This window comes from Cucurbita moschata, unplaced genomic scaffold, assembly GCF_002738365.1.
Source record: "Cucurbita moschata cultivar Rifu unplaced genomic scaffold, Cmos_1.0 Cmo_Scf00045, whole genome shotgun sequence".
Lineage (NCBI taxonomy): Eukaryota > Viridiplantae > Streptophyta > Magnoliopsida > Cucurbitales > Cucurbitaceae > Cucurbita > Cucurbita moschata.
Window position 1 is genome coordinate 688,429 of NW_019268561.1, and position 20,451 is coordinate 708,879.

A 20,451-nucleotide genomic window follows, 5' to 3' on the forward strand; every position below is an offset into this window, starting at 1 on the left:
GCCTTATTTAGTAGACGGCGTCAACCGTCTAATATCCCATTTTTTTTATCAAGAAAAAAAATTAGAAACGATTGAGTAGTTATAAATATTAAGCGACTCCTGTCCAGAATCATAAGGATTCATATATATTATAATAATTAAGAAAACTTTTATTGTTTGATTTTCTATGAAACTGTTGTAGTTTTCATACTTAATGACTACCGTAGGTCAGTATATAAACTTAACCTTAAAATAAATAAAAATTCTCTAAATCGATTTCATTTGAATCGATCTTATCGGAACGTGATATTATTTCATTCATCTATATCTTTTTTACTCAGTATCACAGGTTGAAATAGCGGCCTCTTTGTCAAACTTCAAGTCCTACCATCTTGCCTCCCACTAAATAAAAACATTGAAAGTGTTTTTATTCTACTTTGGTTGGGAAGGGGTACGAATCACTGCTTAGCTGCATAAACCTCTCTTTATTAGACGTGTTTTAAAATTGTGAGACTAACGACGATACGTAGTGGGTCAAAGTAGACAATATCTATGACGGGTGAGCGTGGACCATTACAAAACAAAATCCAATCACACGCACTTTAATGGCAAGCCAAGTTCAAAACCAAACACTATACATTTGTTAGGGAGGAAAAAAAAAGGATCACCAACCCAATATCAAATTCCACTAATATTAAAGGGAAAAGAAAACCCTCTTAATTGGAGTGGACAAGTTGGAGACAAACGGGATGGTCACAGTGTATCCAATTTGGATAATGAGGGTACCATAGGGTTTTGGGTTTTAGGTTTCGGGTTTAAGGTTTAGGGATGATGGATTGGACTAATTTAGATTGAGCTCGACCAGTGTGAAACAACAATAGATAGAACGAACCCAGATTGAATCATGTCTGAAATCACTTGAATCAGTGTCCGTTTCAGGTTTAGGGTTTAGGGAAGATGGATTGGACTAATTTAGATTGAGCTCGACCAGCGATAAAACAACAACAAATAGAACGAACCCAGATTGAATCATGTCTGAAATCACTTGAATCAGTGTCTAGGTTTAGGGTTTAGGGAAGATGGATTGGACTAATTTAGATTGAGCTCGACCAGCGATGAAACAACAACAAATAGAACGAACTCAGATTGAATCATGCCTGAAATCACTTGAATCAGTGTCCGTTTCAGGTTTAGGGTTTAGAGAAGATGGATTGGACTAATTTAGATTGAGCTCGACCAGCGATGAAACAACAACAAATAGAACGAACCCAGATTGAATCATGTCTAAAATCACTTGAATCAGTGTCCATTTCAGGTTTCGGGTTTAGGGTTTAGGGAAGATGGATTGGACTAATTTAGATTGAGCTCAACCAGTGGTGAAACAACAACAGATAGAACGAACCCAGATTGAATCATGTCTGAAATCGCTTGAATCAGTTAGAGACACATTGAATCGATGGTCTCCTTCACATGAAGGGTGCGGTGCATCTTCTTCTCTGGCGAGATTTGCATGCAAAACGAGCCTGACAATTAGAGAGAGGAAGAGTAGTGGCATAGATAAACTATTCGTTCATGCAACAGAAGTATTAGATCTTAGTTTGATTTTATTAATAAGCACAAATCTTATGTGGGTAGAAATTGTAGTTCAAAAATCTATCGGATGTGTTCCAACTGTATGAAACTTTTTCGCAATATCTTTTTGGATAACTCCCTAACACAAATTTTATATTTGATCAAGTCTCTAAAATGTTAAGTCTATTAAATCGGCTACGAAAATCACTCTCCCATGCAAATCAAAAGAGAAACCTCACAAGTAGGAGTTCATAAGTCACTCAGTATTAAGATCGAGTTGCATATGATCATCCTATGAAATATCAATCTTATCAATTAACAAATTTACCAAGAGAGATTAACTATTTTTTCATCTAGTCTTATACCAACTCATTCTATAAGATACCTCCACTCACATGTCCACACACAAACAATTTGGATCATATCGTTTGAAAGAATTAACAATATATAATGTTAAATTACAACTAAAATAATCAACATTTTTATTAAAAATTAAATACTTATCAGGGTGCTTGATATGAACCACGACCAAGGAATTTCCATACCTCAAGGTCCAATTACAAGGACGAGAGCCAAGAAGCTACAACAAACTTTATACAGTTATATTCAAGCTATGGTGAGCTCATCAAAGGAAATTCTAGAAGACGCTGGAGACCTCCCTTATATGTTGTGCAAAGTTGAGGTTCAAGAAAGAGATGAATTAAATGCACTTTAAGTTGCATTTAATGAACTCCGCTGAATTTATCAAATAGTCCAAGGATGACTAATAAGCACATTTTATTATTTGCATTATTTAATTATAGTTTAACTATTTGTTTGTCATATTTAAACTAGTTTTAAATATAGGAGTTAAGGTTATATTGTAACCCACATAGGTTACTATATTCCACCATTAACTAGCCATTTAAATATGGAGGTTATGGGTATTTCTCATTACTAGCCCATTTAATTTGGGAGTTATGTATGACATAGGTTAAGGTTGTAAAGGCTATATAAAGCCTTCTTTTCTTTGATTAGACATCAGATTTTGGAATTAAGAATAGAATTTCTATTTTAGCTTTGTTAAGAGCTAAACTTTCTTTGCAAATTCTTGTGTTTAGAACTTGCATGTAGAGTCATTCAAGTGGTATTGATCAAACCTCTTGTGGAGTGATTCGAATCACGAGTTTAGAAACGAGTTTTCTTTACTCTTGATCTTGATCATCAAGGTAATCCGTTCCATACTTTCCCTTGGGTTGATTTCCATATCATTTGGTATCAGAGCTTTAGGCTCACGATCGGATATATGTTTCATTGCGCTTATCTCTTTTAATTTTCTTATAATTTTTTTTTCTCAGTTTGTGTAGAATGTTCATGTTCTATCACAAAAATATATAACACAAAAAAAAAAAAAAAAATCTTATGTTCTTTAAAGTGTTAGATCTGGATCTTATCAACACTTTGTTCTTCTTTAAGATCTTCTAAATCAATTTTCTTGTTGGTAAATTGTTTAGATTTTGCCAATCAGAAGAAAAAAAAAACCATTGAAATAAAGAAAGCATATGATGTTAAATGTCTTTCTTTTTTCCTCTTGATTACTATATGTAACTCTCATATGTTACTACGTCTAAATTAGTCCTTAATCATTTTCTTTCTTTAATTCGTTTCTTTGTCGCTATTCGGATTGCTCCTTCAATACCCTTGTTTATGTGTTGAGTGTGCTGTCTATTCACTTTGAATTGCACTTAGCTCTATAACATAGCTTGTCTCACATCCCAATTTGTTTTTTTGGAGTGTGATTTGTGTGTGCTCAATTGTGAGGGTGAGTTTGTAAGGGAGTGACACATTGCTTCGAGTGTTGAGTGCTAAACACGAGTGAACTACATTTACGAGTGAATACACGTGAGGGAGCGCTTGTGAGGTCCTTTTTTTTTTCTTTTACCTTTCTTTTGTAGCATGGAAAATCCAGACGACAATACTAACATTACTGATGCACGATTGAGAGAAGCACAACAACGAACTATGGAAAGACTAATTCGAGGAATAGAAGAGTTGACTGATCGAATAGGAAGATTGGAGATTCAAAATCAAGCACGACAGAGGATTCCACAACCTACGCCCTCAACCGATACATATGAAGGCGACAATTCTGATCACCACGAGGATAATCCACATGCGGTTGGTCCTGGCTTGATGCGAGGGAGAGACCATGGAAGAAGGTATCATAATTTACAACAACGAGTTCCTTATGATGATAGAATTGATCGTAACGTGGGGAGCATCAAATTAAAACTTCCCAAGTTTTATGGCAAAACCGATCCAGAGGAGTACCTTCAATGGGAGAAAACGGTGGAGTCAGTGTTCAACTGCCATAATTTTAGTGATGAAAAGAAGGTACTGTTATGCATTGCTCAATTCAAACAATATGCTCAAATTTGGTGGGATAAATTGATGTCAAGTAGGAGAAGAAATCTTGAAGCACCAATTGATTCATGGGTCGAGTTCAAAGAGTCCATGAGGAAGCGTTTTGTTCCACAATATTTTCAACGGGACATGGCGCAAAAGCTTCAAGCGTTGAAACAAGGACGCAAATCTGTGGAGGATTATTACAAGGAGATGGATACATTGATGGATCGACTTGAACTCGATGAGGACATGGAGGCTCTCATGGCGCGGTTTCTTAATGGGTTAAACATAGAGATTGCAGACAAGACTGATTTACAGCCTTATTCTAATATTGAGGAGTTGTTGCACATTGCAATTAAGATCGAGAGGCAAATCCAACGAAGGTCTCAACGGTATTCTTCTAAAACTTTTCCCAATTCTACTTCTACATGGAAAAAGGATAGTAAGAACATTGATTATAAGCATAGAAATCAAGAGATTAATGAGAAGCCTCAAGCTAAATTTGAGAAAGGGGAGAGTTCTAGAACAGGGAAAGAAAAAGTAGAAAAGTCTAATGTTCGAAATAGGGATTTAAAGTGTTGGAGATGTCAAGGGGTAGGACACTATAGTAGAGATTGCCCAAATGCAAGAATTATGACCATCAAGGAGGGAGAAATTGTTACGGATGACGAGGCACATGACGACATAAATGAGGAAACTGATGAGAGTGAGAAGTTTAGTGAAGAGGACCCTACACATATATCTTTGGTTACTCGACGAGCTCTAAACACCCACATTAAGGAGGACGGCCTAGACCAAAGGGAGAACTTGTTTCAAACTCGGTGTCTTGTTCAATCTGTACCTTGTAGTGTTGTCATTGATAGCGGTAGTTGCACCAATGTTGTGAGTTCCATTCTGGTCAAAAGACTTAATTTAAAGACACAACCACATCCAAGACCCTACAAGCTTCAATGGTTGAATGATTGTGGGGAAGTACGGGTAACTCAACAAACTCTTGTTTCTTTTACAATTGGAAAATATGTTGATGATGTTTTATGTGATGTTGTATCCATGCATGTTGGAGATTTACTACTGGGGAGGCCATGGCAATTTGATCGTCGGGTAATGTATGATGGGTATGCAAATCGATACTCCTTTACTCACAACGGTAGAAAAACTACTCTTATCCCATTGTCTCCAAAAGATGTATTTATTGATCATTGCAAACTTGAAAAGAAAAGGCAAGAGGCTGATGCAAAAGCAGAGATTGAAAAAGAATCAAGTGAAAAAAAGAGCTTGAGTGAAAAGCAAGAGAGTAACACTCAGCCTAGAGAAAAAAAAGAGAGAAAAGCCAAATCAGTAAGCTTGTATGTTAGATCAAGTGAGGCTAGGAATGTTTTGCTCTCTAACCAGACTATTCTTGTACTTATGTGCAAGGGGTCTTGTTACTTTACTAACATGCTTAACCCTTCTTTGCCTAGTGATTTTGTTGTGCTTTTGCAAGAGTTTGAACATTTATTTTCCGAGGAGATGCCTAGTAGTTTGCCACCACTTAGAGGGATTGAACACAAGATTGACTTCATTCCTGGCGCGCCCATTCCAAACCGACCAGCTTATAGGACTAATCCAAAGGAGGCTGAAGAGATACAAAGGCAAGTAAGTGAACTCCTTGCTAAAGGGTATGTACGTGAAAGTTTGAGTCCTTGTTCTGTTCCAGTTATTCTTGTACCTAAGAAAGATGGTTCTTGGCGTATGTGTGTTGATTGTAGGGCTATAAACAAGATAACTATAAAGTATAGGCATCCAATTCCCAGATTAGATGATATGCTTGATGAATTGCATGGATGTAGTCTTTTTACTAAGATTGATTTAAAATCGGGTTATCATCAAATTCGCATGCATATTGGGGATGAGTGGAAAACAGCTTTTAAAACCAAGTATGGTCTTTATGAATGGTTGGTTATGCCTTTTGGATTAACTAATGCACCTAGTACATTCATGAGACTAATGAATCATGTCTTACGAGAATACTTAGGTAAGTTTGTGGTTGTTTATTTTGATGACATCCTTGTTTACTCTAAATCTTTAGATGATCATATTACCCATGTACGCAATGTTTTGACTACTTTAAGAAACGAATGTTTGTACGTAAATTTAAAGAAATGTAGCTTTTGCATGGAAAAAGTTAACTTTCTTGGGTTTGTAGTTTCATCTAATGGTGTTGAGGTTGATGAGGAGAAAGTGAAGGCTATAAAAGATTGGCCTACTCCGAAAAATGTAAGTGAGGTATCCAACTTATGACAAAGAGCTTTATGCTTTGGTTCGTGCATTGCAAACCTGGCAACATTATCTTTGGCCTAAGGAGTTCATTATTCATACGGATCATGAAAGTTTAAAGCATTTGAGAGTACAAAATAAACTCAACCGACGACATGCTAAGTGGTTAGAATTTATTGAAACATTCCCGTATGTCATAAAATATAAACAAGGAAAGGAGAACATTGTAGCAGATGCTTTATCACGAAGGTATGTCCTCCTCAATACTTTGAATGCTAGGTTGTTGGGTTTTGAACACATAAAGGATTTGTATCAACATGACATGTTCTTTGCTCCTTTTGTTGAATCTTGTGAAAAAGGACTCATTGTGGATAATTACTTGTTGTTAGATGGATTTTTGTTCCGAAAAGGCAAACTTTGCATACCATCTTGTTCCATCCGTGAGCTACTTGTGAGGGAAGCTCATGGAGGTGGTTTAATGGCACACCATGGAGTTTCTAAAACTTATGATATGCTCTCTGAACATTTTTTTTGGCCTAAAATGAGACATGATGTTCATAAAGTTTGTGGTCGTTGCATAGCATGTAAACAAGCTAAGTCTAGGCTTCAACCACATGGTTTATACTCCCCATTACCAGTTCCTAATGGTCCATGGATTGATATATCAATGGATTTTGTTTTAGGTTTACCTAGGACTAGGAAAGGTTATGATAGCATTTTTGTTGTGGTTGATCGATTTAGTAAAATGGCTCATTTTATTCCTTGTCACAAAACTGATGATGCAAAACATATTGCAGACCTGTTCTTTAGGGAAGTTGTACGATTGCATGGCATTCCTAAAAGCATCGTTAGTGATCGTGATGTAAAATTTTTAAGCCACTTTTGGCGTGTTTTATGGGGTAAGTTAGGAACTAAGCTAGTATATTCAACTACTTGTCATCCTCAAACGGATGGACAAACTGAAGTTGTTAACAGAACCATGACTGCTATGCTTAGGGCTATTATTGATAAGAATCTTAAGACTTGGGAGGATTGTTTGCCATTTATAGAATTTGCATATAATAGGGCTGTTCATAGCACTACTAAATGCACACCTTTTGAAATTGTTTATGGCTTTAATCCTTTAACCCCTATTGACTTGTTACCCATACCGTCAAAAGAGTTTGTGAATTTTGATGCAAATGCCAAGGTTGAGTTTGTTCATAAACTGCACAAGCAAGTGAAAGAACAAATTGAGAAACAAAATTCCAAGGTTGCCACCCGAATTAATAAAGGACGTAAGATTGTCATCTTCAAGCCAGGAGATTGGGTTTGGGTGCATTTCCGAAAAGAAAGATTTCCTACTCAAAGAAAATCTAAGCTTTTACCACGAGGAGATGGACCTTTTCAAGTTCTTGAGCGCATCAACGACAATGCTTATAAAATTGATTTACCAGGTAAGTACGGTGTTAGTGCAACTTTTAATGTTGTTGATTTGAGCCCTTATGATGTAGGTGATGGCTTGGATTCGAGGACGAATCCTTCTCAAGAGGGGGAGAATGATATGAACCACGACCAAGGAATTTCCATACCTCAAGGTCCAATTACAAGGACGAGAGCCAAGAAGCTACAACAAACTTTATACAGTTATATTCAAGCTATGGTGAGCTCATCAAAGGAAATTCTAGAAGACGCTGGAGACCTCCCTTATATGTTGTGCAAAGTTGAGGTTCAAGAAAGAGATGAATTAAATGCACTTTAAGTTGCATTTAATGAACTCCGCTGAATTTATCAAATAGTCCAAGGATGACTAATAAGCACATTTTATTATTTGCATTATTTAATTATAGTTTAACTATTTGTTTGTCATATTTAAACTAGTTTTAAATATAGGAGTTAAGGTTATATTGTAACCCACATAGGTTACTATATTCCACCATTAACTAGCCATTTAAATATGGAGGTTATGGGTATTTCTCATTACTAGCCCATTTAATTTGGGAGTTATGTATGACATAGGTTAAGGTTGTAAAGGCTATATAAAGCCTTCTTTTCTTTGATTAGACATCAGATTTTGGAATTAAGAATAGAATTTCTATTTTAGCTTTGTTAAGAGCTAAACTTTCTTTGCAAATTCTTGTGTTTAGAACTTGCATGTAGAGTCATTCAAGTGGTATTGATCAAACCTCTTGTGGAGTGATTCGAATCACGAGTTTAGAAACGAGTTTTCTTTACTCTTGATCTTGATCATCAAGGTAATCCGTTCCATACTTTCCCTTGGGTTGATTTCCATATCAGTGCTTCTATATCTTTTTATTATCCACGCCCTTCTTCTATCATTAAAAATTTCATCGTTGAACCAAAAGAAAGCAAGGAGTGGAATACCACCGAGAGAAAGGGTACCTAATAAAAAACTTTTTTGTCCTATAAATTTGTTTAACAAACTAGTTCCTTTTACTATCACTATTTATTATATTAGTGGACGAATATGAAAGAAAATATCAAAAGTTGGATAGTCATACCTCAAACGTCATCTCACTATTTCCATTCCTTTTATCATAAAGTAATTCTCATTTCCAACCACAAAACATTCAAAAGTAACGATATCGCACCATCTCCATAAAGACGATCATCTCAATGATTCATTACGTTCAAAGCAAGAATATCGACAAATATCGAAAAAAGTAATGCAATGCTTTCTAGGGATTCAAATTAATGAAGCCTTTTCCCATAGTTCATTAACAAAAAAAATTTTGGTCTTGAGAAGATTAAAACAAAGTTTGTGCCTCATAAATTTATCAAACAATAAGTTTTTCTCCAATAACTCATGGTCTAGTAACCCCTATCTTTATAGTGTTAAAGCAAATCTATTGTCGAGTTCCAATAATCTTCTAAGAGAGAAAAAAGAGATTCGAGACTCGAAAATGATACTCGACAAAGCAAGTGAAGCATCGTGTAGCCCCTTTAAAATTGTGGTACACGTCAATGTTTATCATATTGTGATTCCAATCTTGTCAATTAAACGACTTATTGCATCATCTAAGAGACTTCCTGTTTTACTATCAAATAAAAATAGAGATGTACAAGCATGATCCAACCAAAGACTCGTCTTACCACTTGACTAAAGGAAGACAAATAGCATTTGTCAATAAATTTTTATAACATTGTCAACCTAAAAGCATAATTCGATGGATTAAAGAATATATCATGAATCAAAAGATAAGAGTTAGACCGCCCACCCCACCCCACGATATACGATATTTAACTCATGGCCAAGGGGATCCAAGGATTCACATAACACTAACTAAAAGATGAGCATCCTCCTCCAACCCTAGTCCTAATCTAGCCAAATGGTGAGAGCCATACAATTCATTCATAGATTAACACTTAAAAAGACAATGTTCCGTCTCTCTCGTTTTCTAACTTTTGATCAAGAAACAATGCTATAGTTTTTTTTATAACCGCCCAAACCGACTGCTAGTAGATATTGTCCATTTTGACTCGTTACGTATCACCATCAGCCTCACGGTTTTAAAACGCGTCTACTAGGGAGAGGTTTCCACATTCTTATAAGAAATGTTTCGTTCCCCCCTCCAACCGATGTGAGATCTCACAATCCACCCTCTTAAGGGTTCCAACATCCTCGCTAGCATGCCCCTCATTGCATGACTCTGATATATTTGTAACAACCAAAACCTACCACTAGTAGATATTCTCCACTTCGGCCCCTTACGTATCGCCGTCAACCTCACGGTTTTAAAACGCGTCTACAAGGGAGAGGTTTCCATACTCCTATAAGGAATGTTTCGTTCCTCTCTCCAATCGATGTGGGATCTCACGTTTTCATTCGGCTATGGCATCCACAATTAACCACAAGCTTGTTTTCATTCAAAAGAAAATCCAGAAACCCCACAAGAAACAATGCTATAGTTTCATCAATTTGCAAATTTCATTACTCGGGAGAAGAGGAGAGAATCAGAAAACCAATCAGAGAGATTAAAACGACAAAATATACAGAAAACTCATGAAATGAGAAAAAAAAAAAAAAAAAAAAAAAAAACAGCTAACAAGTTGGAGAATCAAAAACAATAATGCAGAAGAAAATCACATTCATCCACCAATTATTCATCATATTCAAACTCAAACTGACAAACCGACAGGGGACCGACGACATCAGAAACAACAAATCTAAAAAGAACTAAAAGCCAACCTCAGTGAAAGTTCCCACGAGCAGCAGCAGAGCACCAACGCCACACCTTCACAACTTTCTGAAAAAAAAAGCAATCACTTCCCACTTTGCAAGAAAAAAACAAGCTTACCTTTACGACATTATTGATTAAAGGGCATTTCCAGCTCAGCATCCACCATATCATTATGAAACACAATGCTACACTCTCACAATTCCTTGCACTTGGATCACTTTTCCAATACTTCCATTATCTGCAATTTTTCTTTCTTTTTTTCTATCCATGAAGGGTAAAGAGAAGGCAAAGCACCATATAGAGAAGGGGGAGATGGAGATAAGTGGAGGGTGGGGCATAACTTACCAAATGCGCATGCACTAAATTCATGGGGTCCCTCAAGAACACAACAAATACCTCCACTGTCACCTCCTAAGTTGTCGAATCTGAGTGATTCCTTTAATCTTTAATGCTCCAAAAGCAAATAGACAATCATTTCTGGTCAACATTACCCATTTTGTCTTCAATGGCAACGAGCAAAGAGCAGTATCTGCATATTACTTAAATTCCTTTAGTAGCCCATTATGTACGGTCCCTTAATGTCCATGGGGTCCCATAAAAGCAAGCCAAGCTACCACATTGATGTTCAAATTAAACAATCATTCTGGAAAAGAAAAGTTTGGTCACCACTTTTTTCTCCATCCTGCCATCCTTGACCGACATCACAGCGGAGCGTGACGGCCAGCCCCACAGCTTTTTGCTTTAAACTTTAGAGACTTCAAGTAGTCTATAGCATCATCAATGATCGACATCGGGTGCTTGCCCTCAGCACCAGGAACCATGCTTTCAAGAAGTTTCAAAGTCTCTCTTAACTTGGCTTTTTTCGATGAAAAATTGCCCGAAACGGAATCCATTTGATGTCCTTGGCTATCGCCACCAGTGTAGCTTGATTTCGTATCAACTCCGTAGTTGTTAAATGCATCTACTTTCACTGAAACAGGGGCATCTGACAATTTCTTGTGCCCACCATCTAGCAATCTCTGCCTTTTTCTGGGGCCATCAGAGCTAGCAACTTCCTCATTCATTTCCTCAGTTTGTTTATCATAAAGTTCCTTAATCAGCGGTGGGGAATGACCAGTGCTAGTTACTTCATCATCACTGCTATAGTGGTTGTCATCATCTGAATAAAGCAAGGCGTTTATTTCTTCTGTGTCTTCATGCATCTCGCTTTCCTCACCAGCAAGTCCATTATTCAATGGACATTTGTGAAACAAATAATTTTTAAAATCAATATCCCCAGCAGCTTCTTCTTCATCATCATTTAAGCCATGACTGCAATTTTTTGCACTAATGGAGATGGGGATCTGAGCACAACCAGAACTATACATTACACTTGTTTGATTTGCAGACTGATCAAAGATAATGTATTCCTTCTTAGAAAACTCGGTATTTGAACCAGGTAAAGTCATTCGAGCGTGTCCCAAAGAAGAATTGCAGTGTTTCTCCACAAGGTATGGAAGTACATGGGGACGCACAGTCCCGAGATAAGATGGAAAGCTATGAAGCAACCCATTCTTCTGTTCCGAATTCAAACTAACATGTGGATTAGACGATCCTCGAAATTTTGCTCGTGCAGAAGAGATATAAGTATCTGGGTTCAGACATGGCAGCCTGAAATTTAACAATTCATTCGTGCAATTTAAATCGGGCAGGTTCCCAGCAGCATGCCCAGGCTGAGGCCAAGAATCTCCAGTCTTAACCATCCAACAAAAAACCAATCACCTAAACATTGACAATGAAAAGGGAAAAAAAAAAAAAAAAATCAGACATCAACCAAGAAAAGAAACAAGAAATCACTCAAGATCATTTCAGGTGTGTAAATAGACAAGACTGGAAAAACCTACCACAAGATGAATATGTCTCTGATTTTCCCTGTTCAATTACTCACAGATTCTTTCAAAACAAATAATTAAAAGAACAAAAGAGAAAACTCCAGCTCAAGATTATCGCAAAAAATCACAAATGATCTACGTGACGGGTTTAAGCAAATGACGGAAGTACTCGGCCTGGAAAAAAAAAACTTAGTAACATTAACCTTACAGTTCCAGGATGTCAATGATCTTCACAGAAAGGAAACAACTTATCAGAAGAATGGTGATGAAGACAATAAATTCAATATCCAAACTAATTCACTATGAGTATAAAATCGAGAGAAATCAAAGGATCAGGAAGCCAAGCTGCGCATACCTGGCAATTCTGCAGAGGTTGAAAACATGCAATCACTTTGACTATAATTGTTGGCTTCCCTCCAATCCCATTTTCATGTTTCAAAGCCCGAAATCGTGTTTGGCTAGCTGCTTGGCACACCATAACTACTTTTGACCCTTTACTATGCTAAAAAATGAATATGATGTGAGACAGAATGGAGTACACAATGGAACGAGGGCGAAGTAGGTTTGTCGAAGTTCAGGTACACCAACTATCAAACATAACACAGGGGAAACGAACAAAAGTAGAGGAACAGAAAATATTTAAGCAAACTAAGAAGAAATTCGATCGAAGTCCTAGAATTGGAATATAGAACAAAGGCCTGTGTTAAAATTCAGACAGTATGCTCGTTTCAGCTGATGTATATATCAGAGGCAACGATAAAAAAGTGATTGGATCCCATGGTTAGATGATATGAAGCAGATAAAACTGAAGAAGGAACGGTTCAATGAGACGAGAAACGATTTATAGTATAACCCAGTAACATATTTTCAGGCGCACAACTTTGTGAAACACGTCAACAGTAGAACTCGACCAAGCCATATTATTGTTCCTATGCAGTTCCGTTATCCCCCAGTACTAGCTCTAATCACAGCAATAAGGTTCCTGCAAATTCGCAAGATCACAATCCAGTGTTCAGAATCAAAACCTCCATACAAGAGAAAAAAACAAAGGAACAAATAAGAAGCTAGCTATATCTAGCTCAAATTTGAAGACTCATAAGTGCAATTGTCCTCATTTTTTGTCTAGACAAACATATGAGATGAAATGTGAGTATTCTCAATCTCTAAGACAAGCCGCACAACCATCTTCGCAGCTCTACAGAGATAAAGGAAGAAAGTTCTCTATCATATTCTCCCTTCTCCCCTTCATTTTCAAGCTACAAAAACAAAATGCTACAATTCCAACAGTATACAGAGCATCAATAAAACTATAACAGCCCAAGCCCCTTGCTATCCAATATTGTTCTACTAGGGAGAGGTTTACACGCCCATATAAAGAATGTTTCGATCTCCTCCCCAGCCGATGTGGGATCTCATAGACACACAAACAAAACTGGTAAATCATATGATCTCATTTACAGAAAGGGAATAGTAAAAGCTTTCTGATTCAATAAAAAAGAAATCAAGAATAACCATCCCTCATCTCTACCTAAAACTTAACATCACAATTTCCTCATCTGCAAATCAACTCCTACTTTAAGCTCCACAAGCAACACAGCCAAACAATCACAAAATCGATACACCCAAAGATCGCAAAGAGAAATCAATCGCATTAATGCTGCCACTCCAAAGGATCTCCCATAATCCCATGGAATAACAATCAAAGAAACCATCCAGAAAAAGAAGATCACAACAAACATGATGAAAAAAAGAAAATAAAAGCAATTGAACCTGAGGAATCGAAAGCAGAATTTGCAGGGGAATTGAGAAGAATCCGAAGAGAATCAAGGCAGGCGCTTAACTTTTAGCTGAATCGTGTGAAGATCGAGAGGGGAAAGGAAAGAAGAGAGATTGAAAAGTTTTGAGAGAGAAAGGAAGGGGAAGCGAAAGCAGAGGGGAGAGTGGAACTGTAGAGGAACAGTGGAGAATGGGAAGCCGAATTGCACGCTTGATGTCCAGAGATGGGAGACTGATAAAGGATGTCAAGTCAACATTATAGCCATAGCCAAATTACTATTTTACCCCTCCTTTTTTAATTTTCTCTCACATCCTTCTTTTTTTTTTTCCTTTTTCTTTTTCTTTTGTGGCTTAAATTATTTGAATTTATTTTTTAAATATATTTTTTCAAATTTATTTATCAAAATATTTTTTAAGTCATAAATTTGTGTCATTTCTCGGAAAAAAAAATTGAAAAATAGGATTCAAATGGAGTGCCTTAGTTTTCGGGGAAGAACTGAGCTCTCAACTTTTTGAGGTCTTCCCATGAGTTAATGGCACAAGATCCATTTTGAATGTTGTTCACCTTAGAACATCGCTGTAGTTTTACATTATCGATGAGATGCATAGTGGCTAAAGTAACTTTAAGTTCTTCTAAATAGGTTTATGTGACTTTGAAGTATTGTTCAACATTAAAGATAAAATTCTCGAGTTCTTTGGCATCTTGATTCCCTTTGAAGGCTTTGGGTTCCAAGATCTTCACCTTCTTAATCCCAACATGAGCTTTACTTGGGGTTTGATTTTCCATCGTCTGTATAGTCAAGTTAACTCGAGTCTTCATTCTGGTAATCTATGTCTTGATGACATTTACCATTGCCCTAAAATCTTCGTTCAACTCGTTAAAAAGTTTCAGCATAATCATTTATGAAATGTCTAGCTATTTGACCCTTTCTTCCATGTGTAAACTAGAGCTCTCGGAGCTGCCTCGCGTTTTGAGCTACTTGGACACAGAGTTCTCGAAGCTACCTCACGTTTTGAGCTACTTCGTCGTGAAGCTCTTTCTTCTAGGGCATTAACCTTAAATATCAAATCTTTGATTGGTTGCCCATCCAAGTGGGTTTATAACATCAATCCCATTGACTTTCTCATCCAAGCGAGCACTCATAGCGTTTTCACTCTTGTTTGACTGTTTATTCATCCCAGTTTTGATACTAACCCTATTATGGTTTGAAATAGGACATACTAGATAAATTTTAGAAAATTTGAAGTTCCTAACATATGCAAAAGCTAGCTAGAGAAGGCTCGAGTCATCCATGTAAGTAGTCACTCAGAATTTTTTGAATTAATACTGGTAGGGATCGTTGGAATGTGCTAACATGCAAGCATATCTTGCCTTAGGTTGTTAGAGTATGCATGATTACTGACTCATGAAAAGCAACTTGGATGAGAATGTTAGTGTTATGAAAAATTACTAAAATGCCCTTACGGTGAGAATTTAAGTTGTATGTCTACTCTCTGCTATATTAGAATGGAGGATGGGATATTGTGATTTGTGCTTTAGGTGATTGATGGATGTTATCTTCTCGTTGAGTTTGCTTGAATGTTTAGAATATGATTTTTCGTGTTTTAGGTGATCGATAGGAATATCTTCCTAACCAAGTATGCATGAGAGAACAAAGTTCACAACATGGTGCTAGAGCTAGAACAGTTTTAAACGACGATTAGACGACTAGACTAGAGTGCACCCAGAGATTGGTTTAGCTCCTAGGAGCTAACCTTGAGCAACTGAAAACGCAACATGAAGTCAAACTGCTTAGATGCTCTAAGAACCTAGTAAACCTTAACGGCACTCAAAGAATTTTAAGAAAACTTATGAGACCATTTAGCAGTGTGAATAGAATTAATTTAAGGAATCACTATTGTGTGTAAAATAAAACCACATTGAGAGAGACGAGGGACTACGTAAGTAAATATCACGAGGAACCACTACTGTGTGTAAAATATAACCTGCATTGAGAGGGGACGAGGAACTACATAAGTAGATAACAGGAGAAACCACTACTATGTGTAGAATAAACTCACTTTAACAAAGGACGAGGGCAAGTAGGCGACATGAGGAAACACTATTGTTTGTAGAATTAATCTACCTTAAGAGGGGACGAGAGACGAGAGACTATATAAGTAGATAACATATAACCCGCTACGGTGTGTAGAATATAACCCATTGTGAGAGGGGACGGGAGACTATATAAGTAGATAACATGAGAAACTACCACTATGTGTAGAATATAACCCTCCTTAAGAGGATTACTAGATAGTTCGAATATAACCCACAAATTATGTGTGCATGCATGTCCGACCCATTAGAGTGATTACCAGATAGTTCGAATATAACCCACAAATTATGTGTGCATGCCTGTAATGACAACATTTAGAAAAGTTGTATCGTTACGCGACACCATTAATCTTACAAGAATTTCCTTTCTTGCCATTCAAAGTCTTCAAATACCCTTTGATTTTTGAGTTTGAGATTATTTCGATAAGAACAGGTAACGCCAACTGGTTTTGGTTTTTTTTTTTCTTTTTTTCAGCGACAACTTTATGCATATTTTTTATAATCCAGCTATAATCAATTGGTAAGATAAGATTTCTTGTAGTAACATCAAAGTAGTTTCATAGTTTTTATGCATCAATTGGTGAATCCAATCAAGCTTTTAGAAAAATTTGAACCAAAAAATAGAAGAAAAAAAGAAAAAACTCCCAATCCATTGTAACGACCTAGACCCACCTCTAGCAGATATTGTCCTCTTTGGGCTTTCCCTTTCGGACTTCCCCTCTAGGCTTTAAAACGTGTTTTCTAGGAGAAGGTTTTCACACCCTTAGGTGTTTCCTCCTCCTCAACCAAAAGAGTCCCACACCCTTATAAGAGTCCTACATTGGTTGAAGAGGAGAACGAAACACCCTTTACAAGTGTGTAGAAACCTTCCCCTAGTAGACGTGTTTTAAAGCCTTGAGGGGAAGTGTAACGACCCTAAATTTCCACATACTCAAAATCGCTACTAACGTCTCATGCTTATCTATAATGCGGAAATATAACTCTTACATGAACATAATTTATAACGTAAACTTCAAAAAAACGTTTAAAACAACTTCTTCTCTGGAAAACACAGTCATGGTCTTACGTGTTTAAATATGAAATACTGAAATCTAGAGAAAACAAAAACAAATACAAAATAATTTAAAACAATGAAATGCAAAACAACCTATTCTAACTTGAGACTGGAAATTTAAATGTGAATCTACCCTATGCACGTGCCACAGTCTCTGCTCACGATGCCGTCGTCCTCCGTACAAGTGCACCTTGCCTTGACCTGAAAAAAAAAATGATGTGGCACACGACCTGAGTATCTCAAAGAATACTCATTAAGTGGCTCCACTATAGGGGGCCATGCAAATGCAAACACATGCAATCATGATTTAGGGACTTATCTCTAATCATCTTAGGGGTGGCCTCCAGTCTCGGACAAATTGGATGTGTAGTACTTCCCTACACACGACTCACACGTGCGAGTGTGAATCTCCAGGGCGCTCGCACACCCCCTGGACCCTCTGGTCAAGCTAATCTATAGCGACGTCCGGAGGTCAGCGGAACCCCATAGTGTCATGCGTCTCATGAACACCCTCATTTGTGTGCATTCGCACCTGCGGGCATTCGCGCTCATCATATGGTGCGCGTCCGCACTCATCATCTCTAGGGGAAGTAGCCCTATGCTTATGAACATACAATATGCATGAGGTCCCTCTAAATCCATCATAATGTCTCTTCTGACACAACCCTCTAATCTCATCTCTTTGTTACTCTAGGTAACACATACTCGTGGATACTTATATTAATATCATTTTCACGCTCTTAGGGTTGTGTCCTATGTCAATCTAACGACATGATGCAATATGGCACTCATCATCATATAACATGCTCAATATGAAAAACATCATCATATTAAGGTAAACGTCACGCAATCATCATACTCATCATATTGCCACAAAGTGCATCAAATATATCAAATACGTCATTCATCAAAATATATATATACTGCACACATCATCAAGTATCGTAACCCATACATCATCATAACTCATATACCGCATCGTACGACATAGTTCATACATCAGCATAACTCATACAATTTTTAGCCTATCCTATAGTAAGACCACTTACCTGGTTGGCCTTAGCCGAAGTATTCCCTAATTTATTTAACGTAAACTCCCGTTCCTCAAGAACTACACCAAATGTTGCCAAGATTTGCTTCCTATCGCATCGTTCGTCACCTTTTGTTAGTATTTCACATTTTAATTAATAATCCAACTAACTGTTTGAAATACGGCTCTAAACGGTCCCAATAAAAATCGAATTCCATGTTTTCATTGTTTCTAAATTATATAAGATAATAAAATTTAAAACTTAAATTAATAATATGTCAATATTATTAATAATTCAAGTGGCTTGGATAATTCAACCTTTAATGTTATATGCTATAGATATAAATATAATAATTTCTCATATCTTCCATTTTCCTTCTCTCACTTATTTCTCTTCTATGTAATATTTTAATTCTGTTTACAGTACTTGCCGGTTCTAATTTTCTTTTTTTTTATAAAATCTTTTTTTTAACTCTAATTCTTTTGAGCCGTACTAATTTTTTTTTTTTAATTCTAATTTTTTTTCTTTCCTAAAATCTTTTTTTTTAACTCTAATTACTTACTTTTGAGCCGTTTAATTCTACTTCCATATCTAATTATTTTAAGCAATTTAAATCTAACTCTTTTAATCAGTTTAATTTGAGGAGTTTAATCCTATAATTCTAATTTTTCCTTTTGAGCAGTTCAATTCTACTCCAATATCTAATTATTTTAAGCAATTTAAATCTAATTCTTTTAATCAGTTCAGTTTAATTCTATAATTCTTTTAATCAGTTTATTACCAGAGTTTAATTTACTCCTATATCTAAATTGTTTAATTATGTTCAGAAGTTTAATTTTATTACTAGATTTTCTTTAGCTTTACTATTTCTAAATCTAATCTTCCTCTCTTTTCATTGTATTGTTTTTTAATGTGAATATCTCTTTTGATTATATTTTCTAAATTTAGTATTTTTTTTATTATGGTTTTCTAATCTTCCTCTCTTGTTTTTAAAGAGTTTAATTTACTTCTATATCTAAATCATTTAATTCTGTTCAGCCGTTTAATTTTATTCCCAGATATTTTTGGCTTTACTATTTCCAAATCTAATCTTCCTCTTTTTCCTATGTATCTACTCCCATGTCTAAATCGTTTAATTCTGTTCAGAAGTTTAATTTTATTACCAGATTTTATTTGGCTTTACTATTTCCAAATTTAATCTTCCTCTTTTCTCATTGTATTGTTTTTTTAATGTGAATATCTCTTTTGATTATATTTTCCAAATTTGGTATTTTTTTTATTATGGTTTTTCAATCTTTCTCTCTTATTTTTTTTATTCATCCAGTTTTCCAAATCTTAGTTTTTTTTTATTTATTTAAATATGTTTTTCGGATCTTCCTTTTTCCTATTTCCTTCTGTTTTCTAAATTTTTTTTATTTGAATATGTTTTTCAGATCTTTCTTTTACTTTTCCAAATCTTAGTTTTTTTTTTTTTTTTTTTTTTTAATTTGAATATATTTTCCAGATCTTCCTTTTACCCATGTTCGTCTTGTTTTCCAAATCTTCGTTTCCTTTTACCCATGTTCGTCTTGTTTTCCAAATCTTCGTTTTTTTTTTAATTTGAATATGTTTTCCAGATCTTCCTTTTACCCATGTTCGTCCTGTTTTCCAATTTTTTTTTTTTTTTTTAATTTGAATATATTTTCCAGATCTTCCTTTTACCCATGTTCGTCTTGTTTTCCAAATCTTCGTTTCCTTTTACCCATGTTCGTCTTGTTTTCCAAATCTTCGTTTTTTTTTTTAATTTGAATATGTTTTCCAGATCTTCCTTTTACCCATGTTCGTCCTGTTTTCCAAATCTTCGTTTTCTTTTATTTGAATATGTTTTCCACATCTTTCTTTTCCCTATCTTTCTCTCTTTCTTATCTATCTATTCCTGGAAGAATTTGAATGTTTTTTTTTATTTGAATATGTTTTTCAGATCTTCCTTTTTTTTCCACATCTTTCTTTTCCCTATCTTCATCTCTTTCTTATCTATCTATTCCTTGACTAATTTTAATGGATTTTTTTTTTTATTTGAATATGTTTTCCGATCTTCCTTTTTCCTATCTTCCTCTCTTTCTTATCTATCTATTTCTTTTTTTTTCTCTCTGACCAATTTTAAGGACTCCTGCTGGCTAGGATAGATAATTTTTAATTCAGATCATTGCAACAGATAATTTCTAAACTAGGATAGATAATTTCTATTTCAAATCATTGCAACAGATCATTT

General features: G+C 35.8%; 1 protein-coding gene across 2 annotated transcripts; it reads right to left on the reverse strand.

Annotated features, from left to right (window-relative positions):
- Positions 1 to 10,242: 10,242 nt before the first annotated feature.
- LOC111434563 (transcription factor bHLH143-like) lies at positions 10,243 to 14,234 on the reverse strand. 2 transcript variants are annotated; one of them, XM_023071987.1, is made up of 4 exons: positions 14,015 to 14,234; positions 12,600 to 13,226; positions 12,257 to 12,418; positions 10,243 to 12,134 (listed from the first exon to the last, which is right to left on the reverse strand). In XM_023071987.1, the coding sequence occupies exon 4, from the start codon at positions 12,113 to 12,115 to the stop codon at positions 11,075 to 11,077; it is 1,041 nt and encodes a 346-aa protein (XP_022927755.1). In that variant the 5' UTR covers positions 12,116 to 12,134; positions 12,257 to 12,418; positions 12,600 to 13,226; positions 14,015 to 14,234; the 3' UTR covers positions 10,243 to 11,074. The 2 variants fall into 2 exon arrangements, with proteins under 2 accessions (XP_022927755.1, XP_022927756.1); XM_023071988.1 differs by lacking the exon at positions 12,257 to 12,418.
- Between the last annotated feature and the right edge of the window lie 6,217 nt (positions 14,235 to 20,451).

Bases quoted from the DNA above. Each gene is read 5' to 3' on its own strand.
- LOC111434563 (XM_023071988.1), bottom strand. From the start codon at position 12,115: ATGGTTAAGACTGGAGATTCTTGGCCTCAGCCTGGGCATGCTGCTGGG.